This window comes from Juglans regia, chromosome 9 (assembly GCF_001411555.2).
Source record: "Juglans regia cultivar Chandler chromosome 9, Walnut 2.0, whole genome shotgun sequence".
In the NCBI taxonomy this organism is placed as follows: domain Eukaryota; kingdom Viridiplantae; phylum Streptophyta; class Magnoliopsida; order Fagales; family Juglandaceae; genus Juglans; species Juglans regia.
Window position 1 is genome coordinate 19,960,705 of NC_049909.1, and position 15,993 is coordinate 19,976,697.

Sequence of the window (15,993 nt, forward strand, 5' to 3'; positions counted from 1 at the left end):
ATGTCAATAGCACTGGAGGCAACCTATACCAACATGGTGAGCTTTTCCTATGTAGGAATCATTGCTTGAATTATAGACGTTGAGTCCTCCCTCTATGGTCTTAATTCTGAATCCGAGATTACAAAGTTGGAACTTCTTTTGCAGCTGAACTACTGTCTGTTCAAATACTATAAAAGTAGTTAATGTAATTACTACTTCCCGCCAAAAACACGACCACTTCAAACCTTAAAAACTCTACCTTTGCTTGCCATAGCCGCCGCCACCACCACCAGACCAGCACCCAAAAGAGCATACATGGCTATGGACTCCAAGGCTGTGAAACCGGACCTGGTCCTGATCCTGGACTTCAGGTCACAATACACCCACCTCATAGCTCGCCGAATCCGCTCCCTCTCCATTTTCTCCCTCTGCATCTCCGGGACCTCCCTGCTTTCCTCCATCACAGAACTCAACCCGCGGGTCGTTATACTCTCCGGTGGACCTGACTCCGTCCACACCCTTAATTCCCCTTCCTTCGCGCCTGGGTTCCCATAGTGGGCACAGTCCAACGGCGTTGTCGTTTTGGGTATCTGCTACGGCCTCCATCTGATCGTTCAGAGGCTTGGCGGGGAGGTCGTGGTCGGCGAGAAGCAGGAGTACGGGAGGATGGAGATCCATGTCGAGCAGGCTCCAGTCCAGGGGCTGTTTGGGTCGAAACGGATAGGGGATAAACAAGTTGTGTGGATGAGCCACGGCGATGAGGTGGTGGCCCTGCCCTGTGGCTTCGAGGTCGTGGCGCGTAGCCAGCAAGGTGTAATGGCTGCTATCAAAAACCGGGAAAAGAGGTTTTACGGTCTCCAGTATCACCCGGAGGTAACTGGGCTCTTCTTTTGATTGAACTTCACGGTATAAATAATAAAACATATCTATCTCTATTAATATAAATTTTTTCTTGAAATTTATGATTATAATAATAGAGTAAATCTACTGATTTCAAAATCGGAGTCTATGGTTCATATACTTCATCTATTTAATTAATTAAATATTGATGTCAGAGGTTCAGCTTCTTGAAAAACCGGTAGATTTCTGGAATTCGGTTTTCAGCATGAGTCCTTTTTGTACTTTGGCGTAAAAACGTGTTATTTGGAAATTGCTTTTGGTGTTTTTGTTTAATATGGACGGGATCCATAGGTTTCTTTGGTTTGCAAATGGTTTAAGGTGGAGCTGCTTGAATGTGAGCAATGAATTTTTTTTTTCCCTATTTTTTCCTTGTTATCAGTCGAGTAAACCTTGATGGAGAAAAAAGAAAGGAACGGGAGTATCAGAGTGCATGGGTGACACATTACTGGGTTGTTACTGATGAGCTGCATTCCTGGGTGAAATATTTCTCTGTGCAGGTGACACATTCGCCTGAAGGAATGGAAACACTGCGGCACTTTCTCTTTAATGTTTGTGGGGTCACTGCTGGATGGAATATGGAAAACATATTGGATGAGGAAATCAAAGTAATCCAAAGTACAGTGAGGAATGAAGATCATGTAATCTGTGCTCTATCAGGTGGTGTGGATTCTGCAGTTGCTGCTACTCTTGTGCATAAGGCAATAGGAGACAGGCTCCATTGTATTTTTGTTGACAGTGGCTTATTGAGGTGAGAGTGCGAACAACTTCTTCTGAGGACACAATTATCAGTTCCATACTTGTTTTGCAGAATGTTTTAAATAACAAAGAGCAAAATAATGCTCGGAGAAAATTTGTTTATGTGATGGACTTAACATTGCTCTTAGTGTCTTCCTCATGAGGATTTTTATCGATGGTTTCTGTCTCCTACAGGTATAAGGAGAGAGAACGTGTGATGGAAACCCTCGAAATGGATCTTCATTTACCTATTACTTGTGTTGATGCAACAGAACAATTTCTTAGCAAGTTAAAAGGTGTGGTAGATTCTGAAATGAAAAGGAAAATTATCGGGAAGGAATTCATTTCTGTAATATGTATGTCAATACATTGTATTTACTGCTTTCCTTTACTTTCTGATGTGTTCTATTTCGAGTGTCTTATTAATCTGATGTGCTGGCTTGATCTTTACCGTTGGAACTGTTAATCAGATTCACTTGATGCACGTGAGAGGAGCTCGTGACTTCTTCAGACGGTGCTAACCCTAGTCCTTTGGATCTTGACACGTGGCTGAATCTGTTGCAAGATATATATATATCTCTTTTGCCTTGTAACCCTAGGGGGAATTATTCTTGGTTGACGGCTGGTTTCGAGAGAGAGTGAGAGCAGAGAGAAGGGTGAGTTAGGGTTTGCTTCTGGGAAGAAATCTGTGCGATTTCTTGGGTTTCCAGTGAGGGCATTGTAACTCTAATGTACTGAGGCTTCTCTGTGAAGTACTGTTTATCAATAAAGATCTCTGTGGCTTTTCTGAGGCCATTCCTGCCGTGGACGTAGACCATTAGGGTCGAACCACGTATATCGGTGTGTTCTTTCCTTTATCTCTATATTTTCTTCATTCTTGCTCACTGATTATGATTCTTGATATGTTTATGTGCATATTGTGATATATTAGCAAACTGTACTGAAAGGTGGTGTTGATGTTTCTTCGGTTGTGATCATTATCAAACTGCGATCCTTGTGATTATTATTATCTTCTGTTTGGGTGAATAAAACTGATTGTTTTATCATAAAAGAAACAGAACCTTTTATCACAAAATATTGAGTTTATTCGTTGTAAATAAATTCTTTTATAACATTTTATAACAATTTCCATATTCGATGCCTTTGCCCAAGAGTTGAAAGAAAAACTGGGAAATAAACCAGCTTACTTGGTCCAGGGGACTCTATATCCATATGTGATTGAATCTTGCCCACCCCCTGGAACTGGAAGAACACACTCCCATACGATCAAGACCCACCATAACGTTGGAGGGCTTCCTAAGGACATGAAACTGAAACTGATTGAACCTCTTAAACTTCTCTTTAAGGATGAGGTGCCATTTCAACCTCCCTAGTGGCTTCTATTTACTTATCCGCATGATTAGTATCTTGCGGTGATGTTATTTTGGTTCCTACTTGATGATGTGTACAGGTCCATCAACTAGGAAGGATTTTGAATGTTCCGGAGACATTTTTAAAGCGCCATCCATTCTCCGGGTCTGGTCTTGCAGTACGAGTGTTAGGTGATGTAACTGAAGGCAATGCCTTAGACATCCTCCGCCAGGTGTGTCGCATTTTTCCCTGGATTCATTGGCTTTCTTGGTTACCTTTTAACGTTAATCCCTTGTGAATGTTTTTTCAGGTTGATGAGATATTCATTCAGTCAATCAAGGATGCAGGGCTATATGATTCAATATGGCAAGCTCTTGCCGTGTTTTTACCAGTAAGAACAGTTGGAGTTCAAGGTGATCATAGAACACATTTTCATGTCGTTGCTCTGAGAGCTATTACCAGTCAAGATGGAATGACGGCAGATTGGTGAGTTTCTCTTAAAATTTGTTTTTTTATATTTGCTACTGCTATGCAGTTTTAAAGTATTTCTCTTTTATAAAACCTTTTAGCAGCCTTTTCTCTATAATTTGGGCATGTAAGTTCTGGAACATATGGTCATGTCAATCATTTGTGAGATGAATACTTCAGGACTCAAACCTACTACCAGTTACTTGTGCCATGTGTGTGGAAGGTATGCTAGAGGTGTTTAAATTATGAATTAGCTTATAGCACACAAAAGTGTCCCCATTTATGTCCAGAACACGAGCTTTTGATCATTATTTGCCTGGATATTTGTTTTATACACTAGACTGGAAATGCTTATAAGTTTTATTATTATTATTAAATTGAGTTGGGGTTTGAGATAGGCAGGTTGTGATCGAGCAGCCTTGTCTATTTATGATAAGTTAGATATGTGTGTGTACTTCCACCATATATCCTAGACATATTGATAAAGTGTTAAAAATTACATAATTAAGTTGCTAAACGAATGATTTGTTTAACAAAAAAATGAAGTAAGCACTTAATTATATAGTAAATTTTAATACTTGACTCAATGTTAAATTCTGATTAATATCCCAAATTTTATTCTGATAATTTACTTATGTTGCAGGGCTGGAGAGAATTTGGTGCTGAGCAAAACGCACAGCTGCAGAAACGCATGCGCACTGCAGGCAGATCAAAACGCGAGAAATGCAGGGATGAAACGGCATGGTGCTGAGCTGATGAAACGCGCAGCAGCAAGGCCTGGTGGGCTGAGACGTGCGCATTGCGGAGAGATGAAATGCACGAACGTGGGCTGAAATGCGGGAGCTGAAACGCACGAGAGTCAAAACGCAAAACGGGCTGGGCGAAACGCAAGGCAACGGAACGCACAGTATAAAAAGAATTTATTTTTCGCACAGCGGGGTCTCATCTTTTTCTTTCGGACTTATTTTCGTTCGGCGGTTCAGTTCTTCCTCTTCATTTTTATTTTCAGTTCTTTTCATTACTTCATTTCTTTTTATTCCGTGGGTTTTTGTAATTCTTAGTTTCGGATTTCAGCATACTTGAAAGATATAGTTTATTTTTCATTCAGCCACTTTCTTTAGAAACAGTATATGATGATGTTAGATTTTAATTTTCTTGAGCATTTTGTTAATCTAGAGATGATAGGCTAGATTTTTAATTTGGGATTCAATGAGTAATCCATGACTATTTGGGATTGGATTTACTTCAATATTTAGTATTTTTGATGATTAACTTGATGGATTATATCTCAATGTGCATCTAGAAAATATTAGAGTTCTTTGTTCTTGGTTTAGATCAATTGTAGACGTAAAGGCACAATTGATACTTGAACAAGTAACATGACTTTAATGTTTTTCTTTCACTTTTCTATGATTGTTATATAATTTGTCAAGTAGTTTTATTAAAATAAAATTGTGGTTCATTGCTATATTATCCGACTATGATTTCTAGGAATGAGAGAATGGTTGAGAGAAAATGAAAAGAGAAGTAAATCCATCACCAAATTAGTGGGCGAAAATTGCATCCCAAGTGTTTGTCTAATTGTTTCTTACAAGTTTAAGTCAACTTCCACACGATTTCTTTAAATCTCTTTAATCTTAACAATTTTAAAAAAATAGATTCTCTTTTATTTTCAGCTTTACTTATGCTTGAACGTCCCGACAATTTCACTCATAATTCATTCTACACTCCCTTAGTAAATATCCACATTTATGTGTCAATATTGTTAGTGGTTAAGTTTAGAAATTTATTTCTCTTTGCTTATTATTTTAAATTTTCGTATCACTCCAAACGGTAATATGTGGTCTTGCGAAAATGAAATGTTTGCTAAATTCTCATTGTCCCTGTGAATTCGATCTTGGGATTTACTCTTGTATTACTTTGACAGCTTCTACGCTTGGAAGTCGAAATTAAAAGCTGATCACATATATGCTTGTCAAATGTGTTCATCTGCATATTTACTAAACTAAGGTCTGATATGAAGAAATTCATAGGCCTAACTCATCTCATAAAACCGATTTTACAAGAGATGATTGTTCTTTTTTTATAAACATGCACAAGACCTTGTCCACAAGCAATGTGGGATTAATCCTCAACACCCTCCCTCACGTACAGGCTAGTATTTTTTCTAGTCCTTGTGACGAGGTAAGTAGTGTGGACCCTCATTCATCCTGTGGCAGACTCTAATTCCATGAAGAAATTTATGGGTCTAACTCATTTCATAAAACCGATTCTACAAGGAATGATTGCTCTTTTGGCAGTCATATGTTTTTGCCTCGCCACAAGACTGATAAATGTAGGGGATGACATTTTCCTAGCTGAAGCTCACCTAGGATAAATGGAAGACCCAAAAAAGATGTGAAAACCTGCAAGCAAGGACCCAAACAATTTAAGCTTTAAGGAGTGAGAACAAGATAGAGTGAAATGTTTTTGAGTAATGAAGAGGATATTAGGTTTATCACCTCCTCATATTTTGCATATCCGTCTCTTTCTGCAAATATGCTAAACCTTCGGCTCTCCATCCTTGCAAAGATGTATACCATGAACCATGGCAGTGGTCAATTAGTGTCTCATGTTGCAGATATATTTTTGTTAGCTTGCATATGTCCTCGCTTTCTAACCGGAGCTTTTTGCTCTTGAATTGGTATCGACTATAATGGTGCACTCTTCCAAAAATTAATTTTAGTTTTACTTGTTCTTTTCATCAGTACAATTTTAAATGTGCTCACATTTGTCTACCTTTGTCTCCACTTTGAAATTGTGAGATTCCAGGTACTATTTTGAGCACAACTTCCTTGATGATGTGGCACGAAAGAATGAAATAATGGGAATGTATACACATATGAGAGTTTTCTACTGGTTGACATTGAGATTCTGATGCAAAAGCTTAGAGCTATGGCATCTGAGATTATTGGAGCACTTGGTTATTTTAAACACTTTGTAAGCCACCACTCTCCAGCTTACTTTGTGCTTTGTATTGAGAAGGTGATCATCTTGACACCAGAAGAAGTTTTGGGAGTAAGAAACTCAAGAACTTAAAATATGCATATTCGAAAAATGTGATTAAAAATAATTATATCTAAAATGAGAAAAGGCATAACAAAAGTCCAGCCCTCTATTCAAAAAGCCAGATTTTCCCAACATAGGAAAAGGAAATGTGAAATGATTCATGGCTACTCTCATCCTCTTTTCCCTTCTTTTTAAGGTCTTTGTTAGAGTGGGTGCCCTTTTGCCACAGGAATATTACCTTTTGCTTAACATAAACAATACTCTTTGCCACCGACAAATAATTTCACCTTTATGCCTCTGCCTGGATTTTTCAGCCCTATGATCAGTCCTTCTTTTGAGAATGTAAAGAGTGAACTAATAAAAATGCGCATGCATCAACATGTGGTAGGAAATAAGTAAGGTTACAGAAAACTGCAATCAATTACATCATTTTTATAATAATATATTTGTGAAGTGCTTTGGTCATAAAAATATTATATAAAAATAAAATAAAAATAAATTTATAAATTAACATAAAAAAATAAGAGTAATTATATGAAATCTTATTTTTTAAATGAATTTTTAAATTTTACCCCATAAGCATTTAGATCACTACAGAAAAATAAATTAATAGAATGTTTTGTTTTCACAATCTAATCTAATCTAATCATTATAATTTTTTTAAATTTTTATATAAAATAAAATAAATAATTTAATTTTTTTAATCATAAAATAAAAATAATATTAAAAAAATATATTTTTATAATATTATATTTAATTTTTAATTTTTATCTAAAATCATTTCTAAAAAAACAAACTAAGCTAATCAAGAGATTTGAAAAGGAAAACAGATCCTTATTAAAGTAGAAATATCTATCTGGCCATTCTGGATACATCACTGTATCACTCTGTGGACACCGTGTCAGCCTTCAAGCTTACTTTGAATATATATCAAGCTTACTTTGTTTAAAGTAAGTTCACTTTTACTTTCTAGCTGCAGAAAAAACAGTGTTATCCCTATGAGGCTATATCCCTAATCTTGACTTGTATATATATATATATATAAAATGATAGGGTTATTATTTTTTTATTAATTTTTTTATTTTACTTAATGATTAAAAAAATAATTATTAATAGAATTATATATTTTTTTAATTTTTTCTTAATGATTAAACATGTTAAAAAATATTTAAAATAAAATAAAAAAAAATAATAAATTTCAAATATAATATAAATAGTAAATGAGTATTAAACAGCTACAAGGGTATCATTATCCCATTATAATCGTTTGGGGATTAAAGCAACTTGTGTACTTGTATTATAAAATTATTTAATTCACTACTTGTAGTTATATATATTAAAGGGTATTGCTATATATCAATTATTATTTTTTCTGCTCTACATTTTATAACTTTTTATTTTTATTTTTATTTTTATAAAATATGAAATATGAGATAGTAAATAGTAATTGATGAGAAGAATTATTCATTTAATTATCCTGATTTTTGTTCTTAATTTTTTTTTATCCATAGTTAAATTTGTTGACGTGATGCATTTTAAATTATTTTCATTAAATAATTGACATATGAAGCGATTTAAAAGAATAACATCAACAAATATAACTAAAAAGTAACAAGATCCAATAGAAAAAGTAACCTAGTTAAAAAACTTAACCCTTTTATAGTAAGTTTATATTTTCTCTTCCTTTTCTCTTTCATTTTTCTCACCTCCTTTTGAGTTTTCAATGTCTTGCACAGTAGCCATGTGCACAACAGTCTGCCGAGCCATGCTGTCCATTAACTCTTTTGGTGGAGTGTTCCTCTGAGTCTGGACATATCTTAATCTTTTGTCTTAAACATTTGTACATAACTTATATGTCATGCCGCAGAGGTAATATATGCTTAAAAAAAAGTAAAGGTGGGTAGCGGGCCCTGCCACCTCCCCATCCCACGTAGAGAGGGCCTAGCGGGGGCAGGGGCGAGATGACCCCAACAGCCCCGTCCCATCCCCCGACCTCGCTCTACATATAAAATTGTTTTTATTTATATATATAAATAAATATATTGTATATAGATATATATAATTTATTAAAGATTTAAAATTATATTCAAGTCATTGAATTATCTTAACCTCTTAGACCAACCTTTATATAAGAGGCAAAAACAATACAATAGTCATCCTTAAGCAATGTGAGACTTAGTGAGAACAAATCAATCCAAAATCTAACTCTAATGAGTTTAAATTTTTTTTATAGTTATAAATTTTAATTTATTATTTAAATCATATTATAATTTAGGTTTAAAAAAATATTTTTAGACAAATTTTTTTTTTTTTAAAGACAATGTGGTGGCCTAGGCGGGAGGCCGGGCAGGTGGGATTTTTTCCCCCTCCCCCCGCCCCACACCATGCGGGTATCATCCCTAAAAAAAAAGCTAGGCATTTCTTGCTTCTAAGGAGATTTTGAAGAGACATTTTATAAATGGTAGAGAGAGAGAGAGAGAGAGAGGGAGGGAGAACTTTGTCTGGTTAAAGAGTATGAGCATAATATTAGAGTTACATGTGCAAGCACTATATATGATCAAAATGGTGTGATTAGGAATATAATCCCTTGGCAGTTTGCATCTTTGCTTGACTTCGTGGGTAAATGGCCCTTGCTTCCCTTCAGCTTTTATTTCAGTTTCTGGCTCTCACTTCACAGAGAAACATGCATCTTTGGGAATATATTACTCTGTCACACATAGGAGATCTGGGTCAATCTTTCTCGAGTAATTCTAAGTGTATAATTGTGAAGTGCGTAAATGTCGCGTAATTGTTTTGAAAAAAAATGGAGTTTACGATATTCACTGTTTTTAAAGTGATTACGCGGCGATTGCAGAATTCACAATTACAAATATATTTTCTCATCTTTCTCAGGTATAGAAGTACACCACTAACGGGAAAAAAAAAAAAACAATATCAGAATAAGTTACCTTTCTGGCTTTCCACAATGCACACCATACAGCAATTGAAGCAGGGATTCTAAAACAGCCTCAAGTTTCTAGGAAGAAAAACAAGCTTCAACACTTCCTAGTTGATCTCTGGAGTGCTTGTTTGATGATCCCAGCTGATACAACAACTGAGCCCTTGAACTGCAGTAAACAGTGATTTAGTTGGTTAAAAGAATCGATTGCTGATTGTACTAACATAGTAGGAAATATAAGTTGAACGTTTCTTTTCGAGAAAAAAACAAAGAGATAAACCACGTTCTTTATGTGATTCTGAGTTTTACCTTCGATTTGATTGTCAATAAAAGAATCCCTTCACTGGTAGATGATTGAACCGAGTGACAATCTAATTGGAGATTGCTTACTGCATCCATGATCTCTAGCAGCACTCCCTCCTTCCAAGGACATCTCATCTCAATAAGAACCTCTTTATTGGTCATGCTGACGGTCACTGTATCTGTTGAGCTTTCTTTTGGTACATTATAATTTATCACTGGCTCCGTTTCATCAATATCACTGGCCTTCCTCTTGTTTATCAGTGGCTTTTTGCTGTTACTAATGTTGTTGTCGTCATAGTTTTCAGATATTCTCTCTATAGTATCTTGGGATTTCCTTTTTGTTCTTACTTCTACCTCTGCCAACTCCCTGCAAGATCCTAACTCTTCAACCCTTCTCTCAAGCTCTTTCACATATTCTATCGCATCATCAAGTATAGATACCTTGTCCTCCTGCATAAACAAGATGAAACAACATTTCAATTAGAAATTGTAGCCAGTTGTCCAGTACCAGGGCATGGAGTTTTAACTACCTTGCTAATTGAAGGAACCAACGATCTAAGAATCAAAAATCTTTCATTTAGTTTTTCCCTTCGCCGCCTCTCAGCTAATGCAGAGTTCGCACCAATTTCATCAGCCTCTGGTCTCCAAACTTCATCCCTCTTGCAGATGTCTTCTAGTTCTGGGGACTCGGGCAAACCAACAGCGTGCATCTGAGGGACTGCAATCAAAACCTTCTTCAGTAGCATTTGTGGGGTTCCACCTCTCTGAAAATTTTCTAAATCTCCTTTATTCCAAAGGGCAAAACTGGATTCATGATGATAGTTTTTAAAACACGGTCCCAAGATCGACTGGTGTGAACTCTTTAAAAGAGATGAAAGAACACCCTGATAGTGCAGATCATCACTTCGAAAACCCAGCGAGTTCATTTTGGTGTGATTGCACTCTTGAAGGTCTTGCAAACAAGGTTGTTTCGCCAGCTCACCCTTAGGAGTGGAGATAGCCTTTTCAGGTTCCACAAAAGTTTGTGATATACAATCACTAGAATTCATGGAATGAAGGACACAATTACTGAACTCATCATCCATGAACTGCCAGCTTTGTACCTGAGAGGCTCCCCCATTGATCCCTTCCACCATAAATGAACCCTCTGCTGGTTGACTGAGCTCAAAGCCATTTGAACTGTTATTGGGAGAAACATTGATACCTAATTCTTCCGATCCTACATACGAAATTAGTTTGTTTTGCAGAATATCCTGATCAAGCACAGTACAAGCAGGATTGTTGTCAATCATTGTGCTTCCTGCACCCATCATGGAATTCCTGGAAATAATTGTGGAATATGGAATCTCCAAGAAAGAAGTTTTAACGTGCTGAATGAGACTAGGGTCTTCTAGTACCTTCAGAAAACAAACCAGGAAGAGCAAAAGGCACTTAACTCAATATATATTATAGCAGAAACAGATTTCTAGATAATTTTTCGATAAAAATCAGAATCTGAGACAAGAAGTTACCGGCTCGGTCACACCTAGCTCGACGACACCTCCCAAAAACGGAAAGCATATCACAGTCTGAAAGTTGAATGGGAAGATATTATGGTTAATATTGCCCTTCAGTGAGAATCTTTATACAACTAGTTTTAGTATATTAGTTTACCAAGGTCTTCATGCCCATCACGAGCATTGGTGAAAATTTCATTTTGAATTACAAGAGAAGTTCTAATGCTTTTCCTTCTTAATACGTATTTTTTTAAGAACAGATAGTTTAGGAACAGATAATTCAGGGCAAAGAAAAATCACGTTAGTACCTGAATAGATGCACTCTGAGGGAGACGGTTGTTACAAGTCCATCATGAAATTAAAACCAAAACAGAAAAAAAAAAATATACATGTATTTTCAGTTTCCTTGGAGATTTTGGAGCATGAAATTTTACTTTGAAATAAATGAGTCACAACAAGGCAGCAGCAACCTACCTTCGCCAGCAGAGAGCGACTGAAAACCTTGCTATCTGCAAAGTGGGCATTGCAAAGCCAGGTTGGCTGACCATTTGCTAACGTTCTTCCAGGTAATCTGAGAACAGTTTTGAAGCAAGATGCGTACTTTAGATGATTGATAGATAGAAAAAAAACAACAATGTTATTGACTTGAGCAAGAATCCAAGGGGAAAGTGATTACCCTTGTCCAATGTTGAACACGAACGACATGCAAACCAAGTAATACCACTCCGGATCACTGAGATCTTCAGGTGATAATGCTACGGAAGACCTTCTGGATTGAGGGTTGGCTTCACCGATTGAGAGGGATTCGTATAGTTCTCTCAATTGCTCACTCCTCTGCAAGCCCAGTTGGTCTGCATTAAGTTCCATAGCTTGAGTTGTTTTCCTTGTCTTAATATCTCCATTGTAGTATCCATCGCCCCACTCCAAGACCCTACGATATTAAGAACAGGAAGAGTATGTTAGAATCATAAGAATGAGGGGCTGCATTTCGTGGCTTTGGTCAAGAAATTCCCTTTCATATAAGGCAAAATGACCAGGAGTGAATATGCGATAACAGAATAACCAAGAAATTTGGGAAGAGATCACAGTCTGATGTAGTCAAAAGTGAAGCACAAGGGATGAACCTCGATTACAACCCTTAAGATAAATAAGCAGATTACGAGTTTATTAAGTTTCAGCAAGCACGATATCCGTATTATGTGAACTTACACAAATTTTAGAAAAAATATTTAACTCCGAAACTACGGGAAGGAAAAAAAAAATGAAGTAGGACAGAATTCTCTGGAAAGATTAGTCTAGTCAGTTTCCCTTCCATGTCCAAATTCCATCTGACCCAATGGCAGAAATTCAGGAAGATTGCATACAAAAGAAGGGTGATCTTTACAATATATTTCCCACAAAAGAAAGCACAGAAAATTTGAAAAGAAAAAACAAAAGAAGAAAAGAGATGCATAGTACCCTGGTTGTCTGGCAGAAATGGACCAAAAGATTCCGTAGCTCCACTGGATGTTTCTCACAGCTAGAGCAAGTTGTTTCTTCAAGTTTTCTAGCATTCTCCCCTCCATTTGGAGCGCAGTAGCAATGTTCCAACATATAATTGTGAAGCTCACAGTTAGAGTACCCCTCTGCTAATCTGATCAGATGCAAATGGTTTCCAGATTCTTCATTTCCACACACCAGAACCGAGTCGAGTTCCCTTTTGCTTCTGGGATATTCTCTTGGGTGCCAACAAAAGCACGTGTTCAGCTCAAATTATTGATTCTCGATATCACAAAAAACAAAAACACAAAAAACAAAAAATCACACCACAGATAGGTTTCTTCACCAACAGACCAGGAAACTCGAGATTGGAGTTTGTTGGACAGTCTGGAGCTAGAAAATGGTGGAAGAAAGCAAAGGGGGTGTTAAGCAGCTGAAACGATAATTAGAAGGCAAAAACTGGTTTAGAGAAACTAAAGGTCATCAATGGTCCAGTATGTAAGTAATTTCCTCTTTGGTACAGAATCTGAACAGTCACTTTCATATATAAAGAGCCAAAGAGAAAACAATACCTTAGTAGAGGGTTCTTGAAATTGCTCTAAAAAAGCTCTACAAGCGTTGTCAGACAACCCAAACCAAGAACGTGCCTCTAATGGCCGCAAAGGGTGGGGAACACCAGCTCAGCTAACTCTCTTGCTTTAGCACTCTTTAAAGAAAGCACACACAAAACATGGTTAAGAATCAACTAAAGATCTACCGTTCTCTGACCCAATAAAACAAATTAAGAAGACAAACACTTGAGGGGCCTACACCCAGTCCTCTCAACTCCACGGCTACTTGCTGTGAAGTATGAACTTTGGATATGCCTGGTTCACCATAGGAAACACAGACCAAGCTCAGAAACCCAATCTTTAATCCGAAACAGGCAGAGACAGTTAAGGTGGCTTTAAGAGAAGAGAGCTAAATAATATGGTAAAAGAAAATTACTAGACGTTGCAGACATACTTAACTGGAAGTCTCTCTCTCAACTCTTTCTCTCACATTTTCTTTCATGGGTTCTCAAGCTACACATTGAAGAAAAACATTCATGAAGAAACAGCATCAGAAAGATCTTATCTAGATTTGTTTCTATTGAGCTTCCATGGGAGAGAAAAGGAGAAGAGAGAGGAGGAGGTGGTAACCAAACAGGAGAGGGGGATGCATGAATTATTTAAGCTCGTCGTATATGCTTTAATGGTGGGATTTGGTAAGAAATAATAAAGAAAAAACCAAGAATATTTATTATTATTATTTTTGTAAAAAAGAATAATATTTATTTATTATGTTTGAAGAAACTTTATCTCAATATTTATACAGAGTTTTGTAATTCATTATTTACAGATTATACATTATTTTTTATTTTTTTTATTTTTTAAATTAATTAAATTCTTTTACTCATCATTTATTTATAATAAAATTTTTATTTATACTATTTCTTCATTCCACTCTGTTTTTTTCTTCTTCAACTCTTCCAAGTTGTTAATTTCCTGGCGTGGTACAAGGACATATTGCAGTGCCTTACAAAAGAACAGAGGCTAAAGTGACGGGAGGACTAGAAGAAGGCCTAGAATTTTGTTTTCCGATTATGACCTTTTTTAACGCACGTGGCGATATTAGCATCGTTCTAATATAGTAAGCAACCGACCGAAAATAAGGACGGTTCGAGTCCACGTCACTGTTGTTAGATTGGAAGCTGTGATTCTTCGGCTCGGCTAAGCTCGCTCACCCAAATTAAAAGGGATATCGACTTTGAAAAATTTAATTTTTTTTTAGTGTATTTCATGATAACGTTTTCTACATTTTTTACGTGTTTGTTTTGGCTCTTGATCATGATGATGTATCACAACTGATACACTTTTCAAATCCCAAGAGCTAACTTAATTGTTTAGTGTATAAAATATGAAGGGATGAAAAGTGAGTTAATTAAAATAAATTGTAAATAAAAGAAAAATATTGAAAATAATAGTAAAATAATTTGAATTACTATGTTTTATTAGATTTTAAAAAATGAGAGTGTAAAAATTGAATAAAAATATTATAAAGTTAAAAAATTATTTGAATATAATTTTTATTTTAAAATTTTAAAAAATTAGTTTTTTTTTTTGTTTGAAAATTTATGAAAGTTGTAATGATTAAGTTTTGATTAGATATGAAACTTAAAAACTTGCAATTAAAAAGTATTGTGTTTGAGTGATATTTAGGAATAAAATATGAGTACTGTTACGGTTACAAAGAGATTATACAAAAATAATCTCATAAATTGATATGGTTTTATGTAGTTCTTTAGATCTATTTTACAATCTGACGAACCACATCAATTTATAAAAATATTTTTGTTATAATCTATTTATAATTAGAATATTTCTCATGAAATATATGAGATTCTATGAAAATACTTTATTAGAATTGCCGACCCTAAATCTAAGACAAATACGAACACAAAAAAGCGAGAATGTTCCTAAAATGAAGCATTGGTCAATATGCTACGTACGTACGAAGACACATTATCCTGAGAGGAAAAAAAAAAAAAAAAAGACAGAATATCCTAGTCTCCTTGGTATAGATCATATACACTCTTTGTGTAATACTCCACTAATATGATTGGTTGTCTCATATTTTTTTAATATAAAATAATTACTTTGATCAATCACATCTATAGAGTATGTAAGGAGTACATAAAAATGACTGCATGTAACAAAATTCTTATACATCTATAGATGCATTTCTAATTATTATTATTATTTTTTTAAAACAACATAAATGTACCCATTGGTGCATGCTTCGGTCCCCTTAGGATTTTCTGTTAGCTTAACAACATGAGTTCCTCTCCCGGCCTTGGTCTTCTTCTAACATTTGGGATGATATTATTCAGTTTAAACTTATTTTTCCTTTTGGAATATATATCATGTCTACAAATAAGATATATAATGTCTTGACCAATAGCGTGGCTTCTTTTGGCTCCATGGATAATACGGCCAGTTTTCTTCTCTCCACCATTGACTTTTAGTAAACCAAATTCTAGTTAGAATGTATTTAGTTTGAATTGGCCGGATTTTATTAAATTTGAGTAGCTTTCTGGATTTCCTTCTGTAATCCCTTATATAAGGTATTATTTCGCATCAAATAAAGATTTATCAATAAAATTAAGCTACCTTCATCTTATATATAAATATATATATATATATATATATATATATATATAAAATTACTCAAAAGTTTGTTCGAGAAAAGGCTAGCCCCACTTGTTTGGGCAAATGC

At 35.5% G+C, this 15,993-nt stretch overlaps 1 protein-coding gene and 1 pseudogene across 13 annotated transcripts; one reads left to right on the forward strand and one right to left on the reverse strand.

The window, feature by feature from the left end:
* Positions 1-285: 285 nt before the first annotated feature.
* Positions 286-6,520, forward strand: LOC108997339 (annotated as a pseudogene).
* Positions 6,521-8,915: 2,395 nt separating this feature from the next.
* On the reverse strand, positions 8,916-13,889 carry LOC108979206 (transcription factor EGL1-like). 13 transcript variants are annotated; one of them, XM_035693986.1, is made up of 13 exons: positions 13,707-13,889; positions 13,507-13,562; positions 13,269-13,402; positions 13,024-13,089; positions 12,676-12,934; positions 11,894-12,148; positions 11,692-11,788; positions 11,526-11,540; positions 11,233-11,289; positions 10,252-11,118; positions 9,728-10,171; positions 9,429-9,587; positions 8,916-9,187 (listed from the first exon to the last, which is right to left on the reverse strand). In XM_035693986.1, the coding sequence occupies exons 5-12, from the start codon at positions 12,780-12,782 to the stop codon at positions 9,516-9,518; spliced, it is 1,914 nt and encodes a 637-aa protein (XP_035549879.1). In that variant the 5' UTR covers positions 12,783-12,934; positions 13,024-13,089; positions 13,269-13,402; positions 13,507-13,562; positions 13,707-13,889; the 3' UTR covers positions 8,916-9,187; positions 9,429-9,515. The 13 variants fall into 13 exon arrangements, with proteins under 13 accessions (XP_035549879.1, XP_035549882.1, XP_035549878.1 ...); XM_035693989.1 differs by having other exon boundaries at positions 13,494-13,562; XM_035693985.1 differs by having other exon boundaries at positions 13,702-13,889.
* Between the last annotated feature and the right edge of the window lie 2,104 nt (positions 13,890-15,993).

Bases quoted from the DNA above. Each gene is read 5' to 3' on its own strand.
- LOC108979206 (XM_035693986.1), bottom strand. From the start codon at position 12,782: ATGGAGGGGAGAATGCTAGAAAACTTGAAGAAACAACTTGCTCTAGCT. The intron at 12,149-12,675 runs GTACTATGCATC...TTAATATCGTAG, and splicing joins ATTTCTGCCAGACAACCAGG to GGTCTTGGAGTGGGGCGATG. The intron at 11,119-11,232 runs GTAACTTCTTGT...TGTTTTCTGAAG, and splicing joins AGCTAGGTGTGACCGAGCCG to GTACTAGAAGACCCTAGTCT.